The sequence below is a fragment of the Notolabrus celidotus genome, chromosome 9, assembly GCF_009762535.1.
Source record: "Notolabrus celidotus isolate fNotCel1 chromosome 9, fNotCel1.pri, whole genome shotgun sequence".
NCBI lineage: Eukaryota > Metazoa > Chordata > Actinopteri > Labriformes > Labridae > Notolabrus > Notolabrus celidotus.
This window is the reverse complement of record NC_048280.1, coordinates 30,394,020-30,417,758: the sequence shown is the minus strand read 5'-3', so window position 1 is coordinate 30,417,758 and position 23,739 is coordinate 30,394,020. Positions and strand designations below refer to the sequence as shown.

Genomic DNA, 23,739 nt, shown 5'->3' with positions numbered 1-23,739 from the left:
CTCCTCGTGTTCGAACTGAAACGGGAAAAAAAGCATTCAGTTTCTCTGCCCCCTCTGCTTGGAATGCCGTCCAATCTGAACTGAAACTGTCAGCATTTGTTTCATTGGAAGCTTTCCGCTCTATCTTAAGAAAACGACAACAGAAATCCTTCGAGCAGTGCCTGTGTTCTTAAATTGTAACTGTAAAATAACTTCTGCACTTTATTTTATCAAATTGCTTGTATTTTATATTTTAATGTTTGTTGTCGTTGTTATCTGTCTGTTTTGTTTACTATGGCGTATGTTGCTGCCTCTCTTGGCCAGGTCACCCTTGCGAAAGAGGTTTCGATCTCAATGGGTCTTTTATCTGGTTAAATAAAGGTTAAATAAAAATAAATTTTACTCCTTACTTCAGCAACAGCATGTAACATCCTGGTTGACCTTTCAACCCCACTTTGTAACTGTTTTAGCTAGGTTTACCTCTGCATATTTATTGTATAACTTTAATCAACAGTCCCGTCCTATTTTAGTGCATTTTATAGTGAATTCCCTGAAAACTGACTCGATATCATTGTAAATGAGGGTTGCCCCTCAATGATCTCTAGAGTATAAATAAAGGTTGATATGATATGATATATTCTAAATGGATGCAATCTAACACAAAGAACATGTCACCAACATAAAACAACAGGTGAAACTCTCTCCTCCTCATCCTTTGAAAACAAAACGCCATGACAGCTGGTATTTGACAGAACTTTACAGCTTGGTGCAAAATTAAGTTGTAGGGTGTATTGGCCACCTGTTGTTTTTAGGATTGACATTCAGATTATTCTCATCACATTGAGGCACAACATGGACTCGTCCCTCACTATATTTCTAAACTTTTATCCCCATATAAGCCAGGATGCAGTCTGAGATCCTCTGGTAGTGCTCTGCTCTGCTCGCTGTTCCAAGGACTGAAAACTATAAGTTACAGGGCTTTTTCTGTCTGAGCTCCTAGACTTTGTAACAGCCTGCTGAAGGAGATCAGACATGCAGAGTCAGTGCCTCATTTTCATGTCACTACTTAACGCACACCTTTATGAAGAAGCTTTTAATCTGTGATTTTATTCAGATTTTTAATACTTAATCTCTATTTGATTTGTTTATTGGTTTTATTGCCGGATTGCTTTTACTGCCTTTCTGCTTTTATTGTCTGTTTTTATTGTTTCTGTGAAACACTTTATTACCTGTGTTGAAAGCGCTGTACAAATAAAAGCATCATGATAATGACAATTATTACTCGAGTTGGAGCTATTTGAGCTGGTGTAATACCTTAAATGTTAGTAGAGTGTAATCTCCATCCTAAATGAAAAATTACGTTCAAACCACGCAACGTTTGAATTTATGCAAAGCTGGTGCAACACAGTGCAGAGGTCTACAGAGAATACTGATCCCTGCTATCAGTTGAGCAGCACCAATCTGTCAGGAGCCACAGTAACCTTAAGTTATTTAGGAAGTGCAAAGAAAATTAGATTATCACTATTAATGTTTCTACTAGTATTTGAATGTCTTCTTAAATGTCAATTTTTGGAGCATGGAAATAGCTTTGGTTTGGAAATTCTTATCGTGTGTTCACACAAAACGCAAATACAATCATTCACGTGAATGAATTACATGTAAAGTCAATGTAGAGACGTGAGTAGACGCGAGTAGTGGTCGCGCGAATTGGGCGACGCGAATAGCCCACATTCGCTCAAATGATTCTATGAGTTGAAATATCTGAACTCCAGCGAATCCATCGCGCTGCGATAGCAAATCAGCATGCAGATCCCCCGGTGACGTGTGTTGCGTGACATATGGACCAGCGGAGATTCCCTGATCTGGAATATATGAGACACTTTGATTATATTTCTGCATGTTTGACTTCTTTTTATGGGATCAGGAATAAACAGGAGCTCACTGTGAGGACAGAGAGTGAGGAGGATTATCTGGGGAGTTATGAAAACTTTGTCTCTGCACTGCTTTAGGTTGTAGTAGGAAGTTCGCTCTGCCCCTTTAGCATAACCGGCTTCCCCAATCAATGTCCGCGAGCTCAACCTTGTTTGATGACAACAGACTGCTGTGGTGTGGGAGCCCCCTCCACCCTCTCGCTAATATTTGCATCTTGGGCACTTTGTATACGCGATTTTGGTGCACAAATTGAGCGAGTCATTCGCAAGAATAAAGCGAGTAAACACAAAACATTCTCGCGTCTGTATTCGCGGGAATAGCGCAATCGTGCACGTCTGTGGTGAACGCACCATTAGAGTTAAACAAATCAGCTCAATTAGAACAATACTATTGGTAATGCTTGCATTCAAAGACACTTGCAAGATTATCTAAGCATTCCAGATTTTTCTTGTTCATGACATTTACCACACTGTCAAACACTCTTTCATACCTTCGCTGTATAAAGGTGTCATATTACGCTCTTTTTCATCAAAATATATTGGTCTATGAGGTCCCCAAAACATGTCTTTAAAGTTTATGCTCCAAAAAAACACTTTGAAATCAGATTTTGGTCTGCCTGTAAACCCCTCTTTTTCAGTCCTGCTCAGAACAGGCTGTTTTCTGTGTCTGTGCCTTTAAATGAGAATGAACTCTCTGACCACGCCCCCTCAGGAAGTGGATGTGGCCTCGGCTCTCCAGCACGTTGATCTAATGTTTACAAGTTGGCTGAATATACATGTCTGCTCACAGACCCGCGTTACTTCAACCCTCTGAATCTGATCCAGAATCTGATCCTGACGGAGAGGCGCCTGCAACAGGACCTTTCTGAACGATTGGTCACAGATTTAGTGTTTCTTGTTGTTTTATTTGTCAGTATGTCGATGTGTGTCTTAGTACACAGCTACAAACATGTAGCTATGTAGCTATGCTAACTAGCGCTAGCACTTTTCCATGAAAAATAAAAATCCTCCACTAGATCTTCAAATCTGCAGACGTGGGGAGTAAAACCAACCTTTGTGTTTATTAAGACAGCCTACAACTAGCATGCCTCCCTCCTAAGCTCCTTGTTAGCACATGTGTGCAGGTAATGAAAAACGGAGGAGGGGTTGAGTTGTATTTTATACAGTCTATGGGCTGAACAAGCTCCAAGCTCTGACTTCAGTTATAGACCGGATGGCGTTGTGACGTATGAAAAACACTGAAAACTGAAACACTCATTTCAGCACACATTTACAGAAAGGTGGAGAAATCAGAACAGGGTCAGAATGGATCTTTTTCATTTTCGGGGGGTTTGTAGACATGCCAGGGACACATATTTCATGTAGAGAACCATTAAAAAGTCGATTTTGCTTGATATGTCACCTTTTAGGTTTAAAGAATGAGAAGGTTAGTTACAGAAACATTGGTGGTGTGCTTCTTTCGCTCTCTGCTTGCTCTTTTAAGAAGCAGATCTAAGTTGAGAAAAAGTCCATCAGTTGGTCTGGCTCTCTTGGAGTCTTGTGTGGTTTTTCCTGCTCTTCTTCTACAATAATGCTGACCGTTTACTGCATCTTCCTTCCACCTCCTGCTTGACTTTACAGCCCTTCCCCCCCTTTAAGATGCTGATGAATGTACAAACAGAGCCACACAAACATGCACTTCCATTAGCAAAGAAGCGCACACTTTAAAAACATCCACTCTGTTTCTTTCTTCACACACCCACACACACAAACACAGTGGCATAAGGTTAACCCCCATCCTCATTCGCAGCCTCAAGGGTCAGAGGACAAAGCCCAGGCAACTGCAGGAATTCTCCACTGCTGCTGTTTGGTAGCACTCAATCTCCCAGCATTGCAAACACACTCACACACTGTCTGTGAAAACACATGTACAACAAGAGACCTCAACAATATGCTCACACCTTTTCAAACATGTAAAGAAGACCCGCTTGGGGGCCCATGTGTTTTTACTTAGAGTAGAAATAAAGTTTGTTGGGACAGATTCTCTTTCTGCCTCATGATGTAACTTCAGCTATGTTTGGGACGTCCTGATTGGATGCAGCAGTTTAAAAACCTTCAGATCTACAGATCAGGGAGAGCAGCCACAGAAAGTCATGTGTAAATAAAAGTGAAATACTGATGTCTGACTGAAATCATCACATGTAAGCAACAGTTTTAGTCATTTGCATCCAAACACAGATTTAATCAATAAAGTGAACTCCCTTTGTTCTGTCCAAAAATTTTTTAACTAAGCTGCAGACCAGAAGAAAAGTAACGATTACATTTTAAAAAATATAAATGTAGCTTCATTTCTAAAAAAAAAACACTGAGGTAGTGATGACTCTCCTTTGTCTGTGTGGTGTTTATAATGATGTTGAAAATGTCTCTGGCTCAGTCTGTTACACCCTCATGCCTCAAGGAGCCCGCCTATATACTTGTTCTCAGAAAAAACACAAGACCAGCCGGTCTATACTAACACCAAACTGAATCCATCACTGGTCTGATGCTTTGATTGGCTGGTCATTGATCATATCTGTCCCTGACTAAACAGCACGCTGGATCAAATTAATTTTAACTGCTGTTCAAACTATAAAACTACAAACTATTGAATCTAAAAAACAATAAACAGAAGATATCATTTGGGCAAATAACCTCTACCCCACCTGACCTCGCCTGGATAAGAAAGGGAGTCTTCTGAAAACACTGAGTATCTCATACCAGAGTTCCCTCCAGGTGAGTCATAAAGCTTCAGGATCTGGGTCCAACACCTCACTGTAAATGTGGATCCATTAACTCTAGCAGGAATTGCAGGTGATAAAGCCAGGAGGACGCCTGATTCTGGAGAACCACAGGACCAGGCCCTGTTCCTCCTGCTGTACAGCCTGTACACAAACAACTGTGAACCCACTTTCCACTTCTTTGTTTGAGTATTCTTTGAGATTTCTGCAAAGATCATTTTGGTATGCTTGATAAAAGTTTTCCTACCTGAAGCAAAGATAGAACCTGACCCACTTCAGTCAGAATGATATCCTACTCTTGAACATCATGACGAGAAAGAGGAGGTGACAGTATCATTTAGAAGCATGATGGGAACTGTGCCTCTCATTGAAAGGGGAGACAACCCTCCATGGCACCTTGGTGACCACATTGCAGAGGGACGGATTCGGTGACAGCACACTGACTCAGTCATGAGAACAGAGAGACGAAGATCACTTCACCTCAGCTCGGCGGACTTTTCTCTTTATCTGATGGGACACCTCATAGTGTCCCATCAGATAAAGAGAAAAGTCCGCCGATGTGCTATCAAGAGAGTCCTGAATGTTAACACGTGAAACAGAGAGCATGGTTTGTTTGACTGAACACACAGTAGGCTGTGTTCAACTAAAAGGAAGAATGAGGAAAGGAGAATAATTAGGAACACCAACATCTGGATAATATCCTCTCTCACCTTTCCAGTCAGTGACAGCACAGGTGAAACACCAGGCCAGCACTCAGGAGAGGTTTATACCTAGGATCCTAAACGAGGTCATAACCTCAAGCCTGGTTTATAGTCGTGCTTTGAAATAATAATGCTATGTTTTAGTCTACAACAATGACCAAGCTGTTTTTCATTCTGTCTCAGAAGCATCATTCTTTGTTACTTGTACTGTTTTAGTGCATTTCTTTGAAGTCTGTGGTGAGAATCATCAGATTTATAAAGTCTAAGGGATTAAATGTCTGCAGGTTAATGCTCAGAATGATTGAACAGCAGAGAAGTTGCAACATAAGAGTCACTAGTCTCCACCAGTGACTGTTTGGTCCGAGCAGAGGGCCGACTGGGATCGTTCTGACTCCTGATAGTGATCCTGCATTGTTCTCTGCACAACCATACTTCACTACGGGCTTCTATACTTGTACTTTTGATATGTGGTAGACATAGCCCAGTCATTTTTGGATTGGTGTGCAGTTGCAGCAAATTAATGTAGAACAGCAGCTCTGACTCAGAGTACAGCACTGAGGAATAACTATTCTCACTTTGCCCAGAGGTACAAGCACCAAGCTAAGTGCTCTTTGTATATTGCTGCAAATCCACAAAGCAAACTGATCACAGATGTTAGTCTGCTTTCCTGCTGCCTGTGGTTACATTTCTAGGGAGGTGCATGAGCGGCTTGTGCTTAGGGACCAAGGTTACCATAAAGAAGGTCAAATATTAAACTCTTATTCCTAAAGGTGAGTTCTGGACTTCCATTACAGCTTCCACATCTGTCTGCATCACATCTGTCTGATGTTTTGGTAAATGCTTCAATGTATCTTTTGCATACATAGCATGCTGTCCTAAAAAGAGCCTAAGGAGAAGCATGCCTAGGCTTGACGTAATAGGAATGCTTATAGCAGTGACAGCAGCTACAAAGCCTGATGCTACTTGTCTCAGTGGACAAACAAGATGTCTGGGATGTTTTTAAGGGTCTGAATGAAAATATTTCCCCTGCTTCCATCTTCCAATCCAACATTAAACATTAGCTGTCCCGTCACCATGTATTTATCTGTGGTAGTCACACATCCCTTTAGAATCAACATTTCAATAAGGAACGTATCAGTGTGTCACTCACCTCCCACTCATTCTGTTTCTTCTTCAGATGTTCACATTTACGCAGCTTGCAGATCTGCTTGCCTGTCTTGCGGTTCAAACAGTTTGCGCAGGTCCCACAGTTCTCTTTGCGCAGGCAGGGAGTGCAGGCCCCACATTTCTTCCTTCTCTTTTTCTGGAAGTCTGGATTGGCGTCCAGAGAATCGTCATAAGGAGACATAGAGAAGAGCCCTGCTTGCTGATGTTCAGTCTCAATATATTTGCTGAGAGGGGAAAACTTCTCTAAGGATTTATTGAGCAAGAGGCAGGACCCCTCCTCCTCCTCTTCCTCTGCGTCCAAGGAGAATCCATTAATGTCCTCTGGAGGTGGACCAGGCCCTGTTCTTGGCCTAGGCATGGTGTCTGTCCTGACTTATGCCAAGTCTGTCTCTAAATAAAGAGAATTGAAAGGGCAGGTAATCACAGTTAATTGAAAAATGTAGAACATGAATTCAACATCGGGTTCGTGAGTATCTGGTTTCTCTGGTCTCAACGACACTTTTGTCTTTACAATGACAAACTTTATCAGTCTGGATATCCAAACAGCGATAATATCCTTAATTCTGTGGACGGGTACAAAAAATCATCTTGATGATCATCATGTCTTGTAGTCTGAGCCCTCCAGGGATACAGTGCTCATTGTATCGTGTTGTTGGTCACCCAGGTGGCCCTGGAGAATCCAGGCAGTAAAGTCTGTGGAGTCCATCTCTCCCAGCTAGCCTGATGGATGGTTTGTGGTTCACCTTGGTCTGCGTAGTAATGCTGCCTCCTCTGAAGTCATGGCAGTGTCTCACCAGCCATGGTACTTCCTGGAAGTGTGGAGAGAGAGCAAAGACAAAGAAAGAGAAGAAAAAGAAATGTCACAAATGATCAAATACTGAAAACATTATTAAGCCCGAATTCTTGAGTATGTCTGTCCACATCTTCTCGTAAGAAACTAAATCATTGCAGAAAAAATAAATGTAGTGAGAATTTAAAGAAAGTGACCCTAATGTTTCTTGACAAGCTGAAAGGCATATACCGTAGCTGTCATGTTGTTATTGAAGAGGAATTACCATATTAGCATCTAACAGACCAAAGTACTATCGACATTCAATGTGTTACAGCTGAGCAGCTGGCTTTCTGCTAACTTACTTTAACCTGCTGCTTTCACACATCTGACTTACATGAGGCATGATACTTCACACAAAGAGCTTGTGTAAAGTCTGCTCCTCAAAATGTCACATCAGAGTTTGCTGTTTACTGAATAACCTAAAATCAGCAACAATGGCTGCTAATTGTGAATTCCAAACATTGTCTTACTGATGTCATTTCATATCCTCTCATGCGCTGGTATATCTGGTAAAACTGGTTATGTAGCATTTGTTAACACTGAACTCCTTACCCTATGTTGGAGTTCAGTCTGACACCCCATGACTGCAGTCTGGACCCTGTCTAGTTTTCAGACCCAGCTGTCAGTGATGTGAATCTAGTTGGCTCTAAGCCAAACAGGCCTACGTGAGCAGTTTGAGAAGATACTGTTTTAACAGCAGACCTAACGTGGACCGGGGGGCTCAGGAGTCCCTGAATAAGAGTCGGGGGCTGAGAAGTTGAAGCCAGCGACAGCTCTCTTTGTCTTGTAGTCACACGCTCCAGTCAACGTCAATAATGTGAACTGTGTAGAGAAAACCTTAAGTTGCTTTCTCCTGCTGGATTCACAGCCGGCTCTGGACATGGTTTTAAAAAGTTTACAGCAAAGCAGTGGGTTAAATCTCCTGTGAAGAGATTTTAGATGGTTTACTAAACTGACTGGAATTAATATGGAAGGATCTACTAAAGCAGAAAGTTCTAAGCATGGTTGTTTCTCGGTGCTGTCTTTATGAATCCTGAAACTGCTGCTGCAGGTAGGTTTAACAGCCATTTCTTGGATTTTCCACAGCAAAGTTTCTTGATAAGAGCTACATTTGACTGTCAAAAGAAAGCAGGATAAGATGTGGGGAGGGGGGTAAAAACATGAGGGACAGCTTTGTCTACAGGAGGCACCAAGACCAACACAATCGCAAGGTTCCTCACTGGAGCTTTAAAGTAATTAGAACAATTTAAAATAAAAGAAAGATATTTTACATTAGCCAACTCCTGACGTTGCTAATTGGCTTAATTGAACTCAAGTTAAGACCTTACAAGCTACCAACTTTTCAAATTGGCTCCCAATGCTGCCCAATTAATTGTTGCTCGTGTTAAAGGTTGTTTTGCTTTCTGGCTGTTAGTCACTAAATGAAACTAAAACTTTGCATGATTGAGTACAAGAAACATGGTCAATGAAATGGTTACACAGCCATAGACTGTATAGAATATGGATGTATATCCGTGACGTCACCCATCTGTTTCTGAAGCGCTGTAGGAAACTAATTATAATGTACAATACAAGATCAGGCTGAGTTTACTGTCGGTGGGTGTGTTGTAGCTGTAGCTAAAGCCCTGCCAACTCCACCTCACTAGCTGTTGCTAGAGTCAGCATTTTCAATATGGCGACCACTATCTGTTGGCTTCACAACACTTCTTCAGAAATCAATGGGAGTCATCATTGAGATTACATCATAGACTGTATAAAATATGGACATAGTATCCGTGACGTCACCCATGTGTTTCTGAAGTGCTGTTTTGAGGCCATATTGCTGTTGTCGAGCGATTGTGACGTAAAGAGGCGGGCTTTGAGCCTCCTAACCAACAGCTACAGTGTTTCCACCTGCGAATCAAGTCAGCTGTGCCTCTCATTGGAAGACTCGGAATCTCAATGTCTTTGAAATTGCCGCGTTAGAAAAAAATCCACCTCGTATAGTGTCTGCCGATCGAGAAATAAGCTATCAAGACTCCACTCATCTTTTGTACCAGGCTGTAAACATGTTTATTTCTGCTGTAAAGATCGTCTTTTTTGAATTGGTGTGTATGTTGTCTCTGGTACTTCCAGAGCCAGCCTCAAGCGGACCCTTGATGAACTGCAGTTTTTAACACTTCCGCATTGGACTCATATTTTTAGACCGGAGGTTGGCACATGGTGTTTGCTTTACATCAACTCATGTCTCACTCAGCGGTAAGAAAACACCAAAACATTATCATAGTGAAAGTTCAAAACACAAACAAACATGAAAGGTTCGCACAGGAGGCAATCGAACAGCAGGGCAGGATTTGATTGGTTTCATAATTTGGCTCCTGATGGCAGGGATTGGTTGGTGTTTTCCCAGGTTTACTCTGGCTGTAGATAACAGCTTTTTCCCGCTCTTTTTTAAGAACACATTATGTATTGATTGCCATCGGGACATAAAGATCATTTTAACCAGTATAACAAAAAGTGTATCTAAATCTGACTACCAACCCCAGCTTTAGATGTTGTTTTGCTCTCTGGCTGTTAGCCACTAAATGAAACAAAAACTTTGCATAATGAAGTACAAGAAACGTCATCAATGAAATGGTTACACAGCCTATATTGAATTTGTTGCTCGATTCAAATACAACACCAGTGTTACAATTTAAAGTCACCAGGCTCTACTTTAGCTTGCTTTGAAATAACTAAGCTAACTTACAGCTCAGAATACTGGTCATAGTTCATTTGCAAAAACAGGTAACTCCGTTTTTATACATTTTCAAAAAGCATATTCCTTTTTGATATAAATTCCTAATAAAGTTACATTTTCAAGATACCTCTGATTAGTTAAGTCATTTTGACCTAGTCAAAGCCACCCAACCTCCTCAGTTGATTGATAATACCAAAAGCAAGTAATAGAAAAAAATAATTGAAACACTTTTTTAGTTTTGCAAAAGTGAGTTAACTGTTTTTGCAAATGAACTCTTCGATTTTTCAACAAGCATAATCTAGGTAAACACACTCTTACTCAGTTTGTATAAGAACCTTACCAAACATGACTCCATGCTGTAGTTTAGCGCTCCAGTTTGCAGACAGCTGCCATGAGGTAATGGCCACACTTTACATGTAACAGGTAAATTACGCATTTTACCTGATATTACCTGAGAGGAGGAATATTTTCTATGAAAACAAGGGACTAAACGTGAATTGGTAACACTTCATACCGACAGAGATTATTGACACCTCAACCTGTTGGAGCAACCTGCGCACGTGGTTCAATCAGCAATGGTGTCGCGCGTTATTTGGCGCGGTGGAGTGTAGGCGCGCGCTGTGACTTCCCCCCCTCCCCTCGCCTCTGTTGTTACTGTTACTGTATGCCCACGTGGGGACTGACAGGGAACTACATAAACACCTATAGGTGAGCCCAGCAGCCAGCCCACTGCGATCAAAGCAATCAGATAAACACTAACAGATTTCCAAAGACGACAACGCTCATTACCTCCAGCGGAATACACAAAAAAACACATCAGAGCCGTGATCGGGGACAATGGGGTGATTACATGATGATTATATGAGGTGACAAAAGTCACTTTCACTGTGTGTGAACACGTTTTGATTTACATGCACGCGACGGTCAAGTCTGATTCTGCTGCAGAGAATAACCCACCTGCTGCAGGCTTGTAGTTTATCATGAACATCAGAAGTTTTCTAATTAAAATATTTTAGTTCTAACTCAGTAAAAGCGCATGTGATGTTATTCAAAGATACAAAATATAGTACTTTTTTGGAAGGCTGTGATAACTACAGCCAAACAATGCCGCTCAAATTTTACAACCAAACCCTTAAAATTACTTTTTAAACACAATAAAGTTGCTTCTCCATCTTAAATAAAAGAACATGCAAAAGAGATGCTGCAGGAAAAACAATGATAATATTCACAATAAGGGGTCAACATACCGCCTGAGATGAATGGGTCTTTAAAAGCGTCGATTCTCCTCCTTAAGTCCAGTCCTTTAAATCGTTTGAAAAAAAAAAATCAATGTATAGTTTCACCAAAGTACTTAATCAGCGAAATGAAAAAGAAAAATGTTCCTTATAAGCCTAAACATGAACTTTTCCATGTAAAGGAACACTTCTGCACAGCAATAAGAGCAAGGGAGGAAAAAGTTAGAGCCTAATGACATAACTCTGACTTCAGGCTGGTGTCTGGTCGATGGTGCCAGAGGTGAAAGAGAGAGAGAGGGAGAGAGAGACAGAGGTTGTATCCTGAGGAAGGGTTAAAGTCATCAGTAAATTATGGAGTGGAGTCCTGCCAGCTGGAGCAAGAGGGGTGACGTCACACAACGGGGATGTAGGGGTTAAATCCCCCTCCTCGTGGGGGCCCCTGTGATGCTGAGTTTAAGTGTTAGTGCTGAGATCAGAACATGATGTCAATCTGACCTTCTTATCTTAATGAACGCTTAACAGATCAGTTAAAGCAATGCACATATTTGATCACCTTTAAGGCCTTAAACGTGACTTTTTTTAATTAAGAATATGACATTACATGAAAAATAGTCATGTCATGAAAATCATTGTTGTTGTAAGTTATCACCAAATGTTAGCCTGTGTTGATCCAAATTTAGAAATGTTTTTCAATTTATTATGCAGTAGATTATATATTTTTTTAATGTTTGTTTAGGTTTTTTTTTATACCATGCATTTCCGCTCTCTGGAGCTTTAACTAGTGGTGATTAAAGAGTTAGTTATAATATTAGTGAATATTCAGAGAGTGTGACAACCAGTTGAATTTGTGTCATGTGTGACATCAGGAGGAGAGGGGACTTTTTAGGAGCTGGGCCCTTTCTGAGACTGAGACTTGCTGAGGTGAGATGAAGGGGAGCTACACCCACTGGTGAAAGTTTTGGTACCTCAGCTGTTTTTTAATCACAGGTTAGGGTCAGTCTAATGATGCATACAGTCCTCAGCAAGAAAGAAGGAGTTATGTGCAGCTGTGGTGGTGCAAATAGGATATACACTACCAGTCAAAAGTTTGGACACACCTTCTCATTCAATGTTTTTTATTTATTTAAATAATTTTCAACATTGTAGATTAATACTAAAAACATCAAAACTATGAAATAATCTGGTTTTGCCATAATATGGATTACAACAGTAGTCAAATAGGGCTATCCATAGTGTACTAACCCTACCTCTTAACAACACAACTGATGGTCTCAAACACATTAAGAAGGCAAGTCATTCTACAAATGAACTCTTGACAAGGCTCATATTAATTAGAAACCATTCTAGGAGACCACTTCATGAAGCGGACTGAGAGAATACCAAGAGTGTGCAAAGCTGTCATGAAGGAAAAAGGGGGCTACTTTACAGAATCTAAAATATAAAACATATTCTGCTTTGTTTAACACTTTTTTGTTAATGACATAATTCCATATATGTTCTTTCATAGTTTTGATGTCTTCAGTATTAATCTACAGTGTTTCAAACAATTAAAATAAATACAAACCCTTGAATGGGAAGGTGTTTCAAACTTTTGACTGGCAGTGTATGTATACATATTAAAGAAGGTGTGATTAATAATCTCAAATTTGATATTGCTCCTCTTTGTCCTAAAATGACTACATTAACAGAGCTTTAGAGGCTAAAGTAAAAAACATAATAATGATTTTATGCAGCCAAACATCTGATGTTGCTTCAGCTGAGCTCTACAGCCTCTGTGATATATTGTGTATAAAGCTAAATGAGTCAGAACACAAGAGAAACAGCTTCTGTGGTTTCAACCTTCCTCAAGTCACAACTAGCCTGTTGTATTATAAGTCCATGAATGAGGGCCCTTTGACCACACTGTTATTTAACTGAGGGTTTGTAGCGCAAATCAAATGTGTATCTATTTCAGTTCTCTTACCCAAAAAAGGAGAACAAAAACAACTCTGTTTTATCCATAAAGCACTCCTCACCATGACTGCATGTATTTACATGAAGCTTTTATAAATCATAAGTGGCATACGACAGAAACAAGATCTCCTTAAAATGTTAAACAGCGCATTACAGCGGTGTAGAGAAAATAAAATAATAGTGTATCTTCAGAGTTGTTTATATGACGTCTGGAGGACTGCAAACATCACATCATCACAACACACACTCAATAAACAGTCTGACTACTCAGTTACAACACATCAGATTTTTATTTTAACCATTGTAAGACTCCATTGGAGGCTGTTTAACAAACACAACCTTCAACACTTCTTCTGAGGTGCCCGGCCATTTATCCGTTTCTATGATGAGATGTTTGAAAGACATTAGAAAGCACGAAGCAGTTTCTCTGAATATAAAGACGGTGAAGCAGACATAAGCTGTAGTCATTTGGGTTACAGTGTTAGAGCACCAAACGGACTCATTAAAAATCTGTTTCATGGCCACGGTTATTTTTTTATGCTGAGAACAAAAACAGGTTGGGGAAACTGCTCATGCTGTTTGGTCAAAGTTCAACTCAATAAAAAAACCTCTGTAAAATTAAAGCTTTCAAGAATGTCTCAAACATGTGCAGAAAGGGGAAACATAAAATACAAGACATCTGTTTTGTTTAATAAATAATCACACAAGATGAATAAAACAGGCAAACACGAACCTGAAGTTCATCTTAAGAAACACAGTATCTCAAACAGCTTCAGCAACTCCAAATCCAGTACAAAGAATAACATCCAAAAGAAATGTAAAGTACCAGCAGATGTCAAAGTGCATGATTGAGGACGGCTCCAGTGTCACATTCTTGTATGCCAGTGTGCTGACTCCAGTGCTGCGGACAACTTTGTCAAGTCATTGTAACAAAAGGAAAGAGGAAAACAAAACAGAAAACAAAACACTGTTTAAAGATTAAAAATAAAGGACTGCATCAAGGGGGGTACATCAGGTTTTTCCAAGTGTATGTTACAAGGAATAAAAAAAAAAAAAACAGTATTTTTGATTTAACATGTTCGGAGGTGGAAAAAAGATGCTGCTCATGTTTTCCTTCGTTTTATTTTTGACAACAGAGGGTAACCTGTTCCTCTGGTTTATACATTTAAACTCAGGCTGTTACAGAATATCCACCTGCCCTATTTGTATTTTGATCAAGCAGCAACTTCTGGTCTTGAGAAAGGAAGCCAATGTGGAAGTGCTAAAAGCTGCAGAGCTGCAGAGCTTTGAGCGGCTGGCTGCAAAAGCCCCGAAAGCCACATTCACACCCACTCTAACAGCAGAAATGTTTACAGCCTGGTACAAAAACTGGTCTCAGTCTAAAGAGCTCATTCCTCTGTCATACACACTCTACTGGGGGTAGTTTAGTTTTGAAGATATCAGAGTTAGGATTTTTGCATAATTAGGGGCACGGCTGACTTGGCTGAAAGGTGGGGACACTGTAGTTGTTAGTGAGGAGGCTAAAGGCTCACCTTAACTCAACGTCTGCAGGCTTCAAAACTCTGTGTCAGAGACCTATGGATGACGTCACTGAGACTACATTCATGTTTTATACAGTCTATGAGTCTGATCCAACTTTTTTAGGGAAATACTGAATTCCAGTCTGTCTTTATGACTCATGATATCGTAATCTACACTGAGGAACGCCATTGGTCTGATATATCTTGTTTAAGCACACATCATCCCAGACAAACATGCCACAGATGAAAAACCGTGTGGGAGCGCTGATCATTGTCAACCCTTCAACTGTACAGCATCACACTGGGGCTTGTTCTTTGCCTGAATCAATGCATGGTTCGAAATAATCACAGCTAAAAGTAAACATCAGGAGAAAAACCTCTTGCTTTAGGATTTGTTGGGTTCAGCCTGTGGATATGTTTTATACACTTGTTTCAAAGCTCTAACCGGTTTACTGGACATCTGATTCATTAACGTCAATGTGCAATGGTCCATTCTTAACTGCTACAAGAAGAAGCCTTCAATATTCGTAGGTAAATCCTGAAATGCATATACACAGGGAATGTACCAACTTCCCTTCCCCACTCACATCACCCCCCATCAGTCTCATGGTGGTTTGGTCCGCTGGTTACAGAGTGGCAGTCTTTATGTCCGCACCTGGAACTTGCCAGCCTTTGTCATATACTTGATGCCTTTGAAGGGTTTGTATTTCTCACCGTACATGTCCAGCCGGTTCACCTTCAGCCCTGTTGGACAACAAGAAAAAACAAAGACATAGATTGTTACGTGAACTTAACCCTCCTATTATCCTTGGGGTCAATTGGACCCCATTCAATGTTTAATGTCTCTAAATTAATGATTAACATCTTTTTTTTGGCTTCATATTTCATAACTTTTCCTAATTTAACGGGGACAACTGGGAAAACATCAAATTGAAATGTTGATATGGTCCAATTTCCTGAAAAAAAAAAAAGACGCATCAGTGTTCCTTGGGGTCAATTTGACCCTAGGCTGTTTGTTTTGGGTGTTTTGGATGATATTGAGGTCACTATAACCAAGGACACTTCTGTATGTGACTGCAGGAGCTGGGATCAAACTGTCAACCTTTAGATTGAGATATAATATTTCCAGCCACCATGTCTCTAAAGAAATTCAATGATGTGTCCTGTGTCATACGTTTTGATAACATAGAAACAAGGCAGGGGGGACGAGAGCGTGACAAACTCGCAGCAGTTTGATGTTCTGTTTTAAAAATAAAGTCCTTCTGAATGCTTTAAATTGTGTTTATGCTTGAAATATATTTTATTTAAAGGGCTGTTTAGGTAGTCAACAAAGAAACACAAAGTACCTTACATATAAACCTAGGAAACAATCAGTTTCTGGAGGTTTAAATTGCTGGGGTCAAATTGACCCCCAAGTAAAAAAGATGTTAATAAATTTGAGGGTAACAGGAGGGGTAACTTGTTTTAAGACATGACTCTGATATGGGTTTGGTGAGGATTATATGGACCTCCAAGAAAGACCTGATCGGGCAGCAACTGCAGAGATGTCTGCATTAGGTTTCTACTCCACATCTCTGTTTTCACTCTCTACTCACATTTACTGTCAACCCTCAGTCACCACTGCTCAGACAGGTTTTCCACAATCTCCAGAGACTCTTAAACTTGGCAATAAAAATCTGTCCAGCCCTCTGTATAGTAAAACATTTCTGACTAGTTTTTGTCCAACAACGATGGCAGACAAATGAAAAATGTTCATATTTAGTCTGTACAACCTGAAACTATTTCACTTTGGCTTGTGCAAGGACATGTAAGTTATTTCATAAGACATGTCTTGAGAAGTACTTTCACAAATCGAGAAAAAGGGTTGACTAATGTGACTACAATGTTGACTTTGGTGTCAATCAGATGTTACATCTTTGGCCAGATAGAGAGAGAAAGAGTCTTCTAAGATTCATCAAGTTTCTCCAAAAACAGCTATAAAGTAAAATTCTGGGTTTAAAAAAATGACAAGGTTTATTTTCTTAGGAGTTAATATCTTTTGGTTCATGAAAGGCACAAACTGAGGGTAAACACATATGTGCTCTATAAAATTACAGTTTTAAAAGAAGACAAATAAACTCTATTCTAATGGGAATAAATGTGTGCAAGCATTGTAGGAAGTATTGCTCTGCACACTATTTGATATATTGTATAGAATAGTAATCCCAAGCAAGGGGAGATAACTTCACTTGATATAATAATATATAATTTAGTATAATAATACAAGTAAAATCATCAATTTAACAACAATGTATCTAAAGGTCAAAGTTACAATAACAGCTGAAGTTGTGAATTTCTTAAACTCAGTCTACAGATAATATTCTGATGTCATCTGAAGTGCATCTGTTGCATTCGGCACCATCTAGTGGTCACTGTGTGAACAAGCTCACAGATCAGTCACAGTCAGGTGATGGTCAGCTGAGCAGCCCATGAGATGAAAGCTCCTCTTGTTTGAGGGAGCCGAGTTCAAATGACTCTCCATTCATACCACACAGTGTACATGACATACGTGATGGTGAACGTGACTCACTGACACAGAGTGGTTGTTGTTTGCATGTAAATTAAATGGACTGTATTATGTAGCCTTTTCTCTATTCGCATACATTCACACACTGCTGACTATGAAACCAGGAGCAATTTGGGGTTCAACGTGTTGCCCAAGGACGCTTCCATGTTGGACTACGGGAGATGGGATCGAACTGCCAACTTTCTGATTGAAAGGCAACCCACTGTACCACTGGGATACAGCTGCTACAAAATAAACTAAATTATTTCTAAAGGAAATGAAGGAATTCCAGGAGGGAAATACTGTCTGCATGGGGGTGAATGACAATAATGGTGAGGGTACCTGTGTGTGTGCGTTTGTGGGTTTGTGTGTGTGTACCTGAGATGGCCATCTGTTGGATCTTGAGCTGGATGTTGATGGTGGGGTTCTCGTCAGGTTTGGAGGCTCCGGCCTGCAGACTCATTGTGCCTTTCAGACTGGGAAGCTTCTGAGGGTTGATCTTACCAACGTCCCAAGACAACATCTGAGCACAAAAGACATCAGGACAGAAATATGAGATGACTTAAACTCATTAAAAAAAAAGGTTATACTAAAGCAAACATCAACATATTTCACCCTGTTTATAATTTCAGGGTACCTTAGTGACGGGGTCAAAGGTGTATGTTCCCTGTGAGGGGTTGAGGTTGGCGTTCAGGACTCCCCTGGGCAGCTGGCTGCTGACAAGCACTGACTCCACAGCCTTCCCCATCGTCTGTTTTGGTCCCAGCGTCAGGTCAAAGCGTCCCTGGGAGCTTCCCTCCCTGAAGGTGATGTTGTGTTTCACGTAAACTGGAATCGCAACCAGGCTGGAGGAGGAGCAGGGCAAAGAGAAACAGGGTTCAGTCGTACAAAGAAAACACTGATGTTACTGTTTGATTACTCTGTTGTTGGATGATTACACTCTCAGTGCACTATCTGAGGGTAAAGTGTTAACAGGTTAAAGTGGTAATGCCTGAATGAAAACACATGGTGGTAACGCCTGAATGAAAACACATGCTGAATTATTTTTCATCACTAAGTATCTTTGCCACAAAGTCACATTTGAGACAAACACTGACTTCTGAGAGCTGACGTGGTACGAGAGCAACCGGAAGTTTCCATCAGGGGGGATGAAGGAGAGGATCCGCTCGGCTTCCCAGCGCTTGAACCGAACACACGGGTGGAAGCTGACGTCATCCAGCAGCCGAGGATTCTGGGAGACAGAGGCAGCAGGATAAGGTGGTTTGAGATGAGTTCAATAAAATGTAAATGTGAATGTTGATGGCTACCTTCAATTCAATCTGTGCATTTTGTCTTAAACATGCTGAGAGGAGTCATTGCAATTTACAAAAACTAAATAAGAGGAGTTTCATGCAGGAAGAAAGTTTATGAGAAGATGCATCAAACACTGTGACACATGTTATACTCTAATGAACACATAGAGGTTAGGGATTATGATAAAATTAGACATTAAGCTCCTAATAGAAAAGAGTAAACTCACCATAAATGAGAGAGTGAGGTCAGGCATGCCCGTCAGTTTCACACAGGCGTCAATGACTCCCTGAATCTCTGCTGTGATGGTGGAGCCTGAGGAGAGGGGTCAGAGGTCGATGGAAGACATGGAGAGAAAGACAAAAAAAAACTAGTAACTGCAAAACTGATTTAAAGGCAGACAGTAATAACTGTTGCTAACATCTATGATCTTCTTTACAGAATCAAATAGAATAAATAAAGAGTATAAAAATGAGTCGACACACACCTGATTTATCGATGATAGCATCGATCTCCTCCACCACGTCAAAGTAGGCCTCATTGTTGGTGTATTTGACTCCGGTGCGTCTCCATGGCACCACTGACAGCTGGCCTGTAGGAAGCTGTTCACCCACATTGGTGCTGCCTGGAGAGCAGACATGAATTGGAGGTGAAACAGCAGGCACATTACACAGTTCAGCCACACATACATACAGATATCTGCTGTTGTTATAAGAACTCCTCATGTTACTCACACCAAGGAGAATAATTACACATTATAAAGTATTTAGAGATGCAGACTCAGCTCTCCATCAGTAAAGGAAACATTTACATAATGGTACTAGATTTGAACTCATGCGGTCTCATGTATACTTTTTTCTACTGAGCGATAGCCACATGAGTTCCCACATCAAACCCTGACCACACTTTTCAACAACGCACCAACAGAATAAACATGATTGAGTTTAAACACTTGAATTCAACCTACAGTGAATGATATCAATGTAAGTAAGACCCATATCTATATATTCCTTTTAACTTATTGTACTAAATGATTTTGTTTTTGGTTTAAAATTTTAGTTTTGATGTTTTCTTTGAGTCTTGATTTAACCAGTAAAGACACTCTGGTATGTTAAATCATCTGATATTACCACTTCAAGACCCTGCACATCACCTACAAAGCCCTCATTAACCTCATTAACCTTGCCCCCTAGTACCTGACCGACCTCCTCAAACACCACTCCCCATCTCGCCACCTCAGGTCAGTAGATGCTAAACTCCTGTCCCCATCACCAAGACCAAGCACCGCACCTTGGTGGACAGAGCCTTTGCCATCACTGCACCAACTCTCTGAAACTCTCTCCCTCCAAACATCCACGACTCTGACTCTCTTCTCTTGTTTAAAAATCACCTCAAGACCTACCTCTTCAAAAAAACTACTCCTTGCCGTTCTCTGAACTTTCCTCCTGTATCCTAAACCTTTATCAGTTTTGCATTGCATGTGAAGCATCTTTGAATAATTAGAAAAGTGCTATATAAGTCTTATCAATTATCATTATTGTTAGCATAATTTGTACTTTTTGGCACATTTTAAATCAGGAAACTTACACATCTGTCCTCTGACATAGATGTGTAAACTCCCTCACACTGTCTAGCTTGCAGAGATACATTTTGGTATCAAGCTTTGCCTGATAAAAGTCTGGTATCAAAACGTTGACGCTCTATATATTCTTTCAAGTCAGGCAGAGTGAGGGAGTTTACATTGTTCACTGACTCTACTGTGACTGTCCCAGGCCGTGTGGTCATGAAAACGCTTGTACCTGTGATGGTGTTGACCATTGTGCGGAGGATTGTGGGAGGTTTAATGAGCTCTTTAAGGATGTTGGACTCTGTGGCCAATGGGAAGCCGTTGTCCAGCATCTCCTCCAGTAGTTCATAGACCACTACCACATTGTCCTTAATGGCAGCCTCTGTACACACTCCAAAATAGTCCTAAGAGGAACAAAAGAAAGGTATCAATAATAAGGTACATGAATCATTACTACTTCATCAAACATGCTACACAGTATAACTGAAAAACAAATGAACCTGGAACGTGTCGACGACTCTGTGCAGGAACTCGATGACGAACAGCGGAGGCACCTCGCTCTGGATGACTGCGACAAAGTAGATGCGATGCCTGAGCACACTGATAAGGTAGTGATGCGGTGTGGGGATCACCGGAGGGACGTTCTCCGGCTCAGTGGCCCTCTCCTGAGCTTCAAAGAAGTAGTCACACACGGAGCGGCTGACCACGCTTTTCCAGTGCTTCTCCAGGAAAATGTCCCCTGAGGCATTTACGAGGAAGAGGCTGTGGATCATTCTGGCTGGAGGCTGAGAGGCTACCAATGAAAAAGAAGATCAAAGTATTTTACATCAAAATCTGTTGATATATACAAAGTAATAATTCAATCATTTACTGATAAAATAACATAATGATGCTTTCGCACCATTCTGATGCAGTTTAGTGGAGAAATAAAACCTGCTTTGGGGAATAGTTTTGTATTAGTATGTATCACATACATGTGCAATACTTTGATTTCTGGTGCAATACCTCAATAACCACGTGCAAAATTGTAATTTATTCCATAACATATTTTATTATTATATTCATTTACTACATGTGCACTCTGGCTTAGGCTAATTTAACATATTTCATGTCTTTAAAAGTACTTCTTTACCTTTCTTTGTACAGATTGTATTTTTATTTATATTCGGAATTTCTAGGTTTGTGTTTAGGTTAAATATTTATTGTCCTTACTGTCTTGTTGTTAAGTACCAGTGTCGTGTGTGCAAGCTCACTTGGCAATAAAGCTTTCTTGAATCTTGAATCTTGAATCTTGAGTTAGGTAATTAAGTTGTGGGTCAAACTGACCCTTTTTGAAGTCTATTTTAGGCAGTATATGCCTTCCAAACCAGCTAAATGCAGCATAAAAATCTGGACAGCATGTGACAGAAGAGGTGTTGCATTAATTTATCAACATCACTTCATTAAAAAAATAAAGAATTGAAAATGTAAAATAAAATAAACAAAAATCAATGTCATGTAACACTATTGTATTTATATTTAGGGCTTTCCAATGTTCATTAAAAAAGTTTTAACATTAATTTGAACCATGATCTGTGAGAATTAAAGAACACCAATGGACTAAATCTTGATTTAAATGGTTAGTAATGGAGTTAAAAATTAGATTTGAAAAAAATGTGCATTGGGATTTTTTAGGGTTCTGACAATTTGGGATAATTGAATATGCCCTGGGTCAAACTGACCCAGGAACATTACTGCTGTTCCAGAGAAACGAACATAACAGGAGGGTTAAGTAGGGACATGTTGCAAACACATGATTTTTTTAAAGCATGTAGAACAGGTAAACAAGAAACCAGAGTTAAAGCTGACAAGCACCCTTTCATATTTGTATAAATTAATTGCACCCTACATATGTTCCCCATATAGGCCTAATCCTTATCAACACTTGCATTTCTAAATCATAAATAAATCCCAAAGCTTGTAGAAAGTTGTTCACAGGTCTTTCCCACTGAAGACTACCTCTCATCTCTCTCAATCTTGATCCTGCTTCGTTTCACTGACAGACTTATTTGTGTAACTTGCTCTGGCTGTGAAATATGACACCGGAATATTCATTAAATATGCTGCAAAGAGATCAAGTTCGGACCGAGCCCAGCAGGACTCTGCAAGGAGCCCATGAATTACACATTAACACGACTGCAGAACTTAAAACAGAGTCATTATGAATCTATTTCAGCGTTAAATCAGATTGCTTTTGAAGGCCTAGTTCTCCATACGAGATGCTACATCAGTCCCTCCTCCTGCCTCTCAGTCTCATGACAGAGGAGCAGCCTGTCATCCGGTGCAAAGAAGACAAATACACCAGAAACACTCGAGCTGTTCTCACTGTACAATCATAATTCACCACCTGAGATATTCGTGACCCACACTCGACTCACCGAGGACAAATTGTTGTATTTTCGTGTCGCCTTTCACCCTTTTTCCCAATGAAAGATTAAAACTGCCGTCGTTGCTTCCCGTTAGGTGGAGCAGAGTCTGACGAGAGAAAGGATGGGGGAGCACAGCGAGCCAATCAGAATGCGCAAACGCTATTAAGTCCCGCCTACCTTGTAGAGTGATTGGTCAATATTACGGAAGCTGTTTGCTCGTGACTTGGCTGTGATTGGCCAATAGGAAGAGGGCTTCAGTAAACACCAGTAACACTACCCGCTGATTGGCTTTCAGATGTAGCCGGTCTGACATTTTGTTTCCAGTATCAGATTTCATCTTGTGGAGTTTGTCTCCATTCAAACAAGTCGAAGGAAGGAGGGACATGGCTTAATATTACAGTCAACAATGCAACTACACTCAGGCTGTGTCCCCATTTATTCTGCAGCATAAAACCCATAATATTTCATAGTTTCTAATGTAAAATGCATTTCTTATCTTGCATTTACTAAAAAAGCCAATAATAAAATCCTTAGAATAAAAATTAAACTTGCAAGGTATAGTATAATCATATTTTTTGTTTCAGTCATCCTTTTATTATTTTAACTACATGCAAAGGGTCTTTTCATGGTGACCACTATTGATTATTTTATGATATTTGGGCAAAAGGTACAAAAAACACAGATGCAAAAATAGGCTTATTCACAATTCTGTTTTCTAAAAGTGGCCTTTGTATTGACTTACAATCACTCTAATAAAAATGTTACATATCAGAATCAGAATCAGAAATACTTAATTTATCCCAGGGGGAAAATTCAGTTTTTACAGAATGCTCTTATACACAGTATGAAAAAGTCAAAATAGTAATAGAAAGAAGGAATAAAATAAGATATATAAATACCAATGAAATAATATAAGTTGGATTAATAACATACAGAAACGCAGAAGAGTTACAGTTCGCTATGTACAAAAGTGCTGGGAATGAGGTATTATATACAGGATGTTGAAGTGGCGGGGATATTGCACAGTGTATTGCACATTATTGCACAGAATACAAAATATAGTTCAGTCATCAGAGGGATGAGTTCTACAGTCTGATGGCCACAGGCAGGAATGACTTATTGTGGCTTTCTGTGGT

The 23,739-nt window shown here is 40.1% G+C and overlaps 2 protein-coding genes across 2 annotated transcripts in view; both read right to left on the bottom strand.

Moving 5' to 3' along the window:
- The window catches only part of tet3 (tet methylcytosine dioxygenase 3), a 52,907-nt gene extending 42,306 nt beyond the window's left edge, over positions 1 to 10,601 (bottom strand). The window contains exons 1-2 of the mRNA XM_034692905.1: positions 10,426 to 10,601; positions 6,518 to 7,343 (exon numbers count right to left, since the gene is read on the bottom strand). Coding sequence (XP_034548796.1) covers positions 6,518 to 6,892 — 375 coding nt within the window. The 5' untranslated portion in view covers positions 6,893 to 7,343; positions 10,426 to 10,601. The remainder of the gene's footprint in view (positions 1 to 6,517; positions 7,344 to 10,425) is intronic.
- A 2,943-nt stretch (positions 10,602 to 13,544) lies between these two features.
- Positions 13,545 to 22,723, bottom strand: ap3m2 (adaptor related protein complex 3 subunit mu 2). Its single transcript, XM_034692029.1, has 9 exons — positions 22,613 to 22,723; positions 20,696 to 20,988; positions 20,428 to 20,599; positions 19,116 to 19,253; positions 18,858 to 18,943; positions 18,436 to 18,569; positions 17,976 to 18,183; positions 17,717 to 17,861; positions 13,545 to 15,537 (listed from the first exon to the last, which is right to left on the bottom strand). The coding sequence occupies exons 2-9, from the start codon at positions 20,966 to 20,968 to the stop codon at positions 15,437 to 15,439; spliced, it is 1,257 nt and encodes a 418-aa protein (XP_034547920.1). The 5' UTR covers positions 20,969 to 20,988; positions 22,613 to 22,723; the 3' UTR covers positions 13,545 to 15,436.
- Positions 22,724 to 23,739: the final 1,016 nt, after the last annotated feature.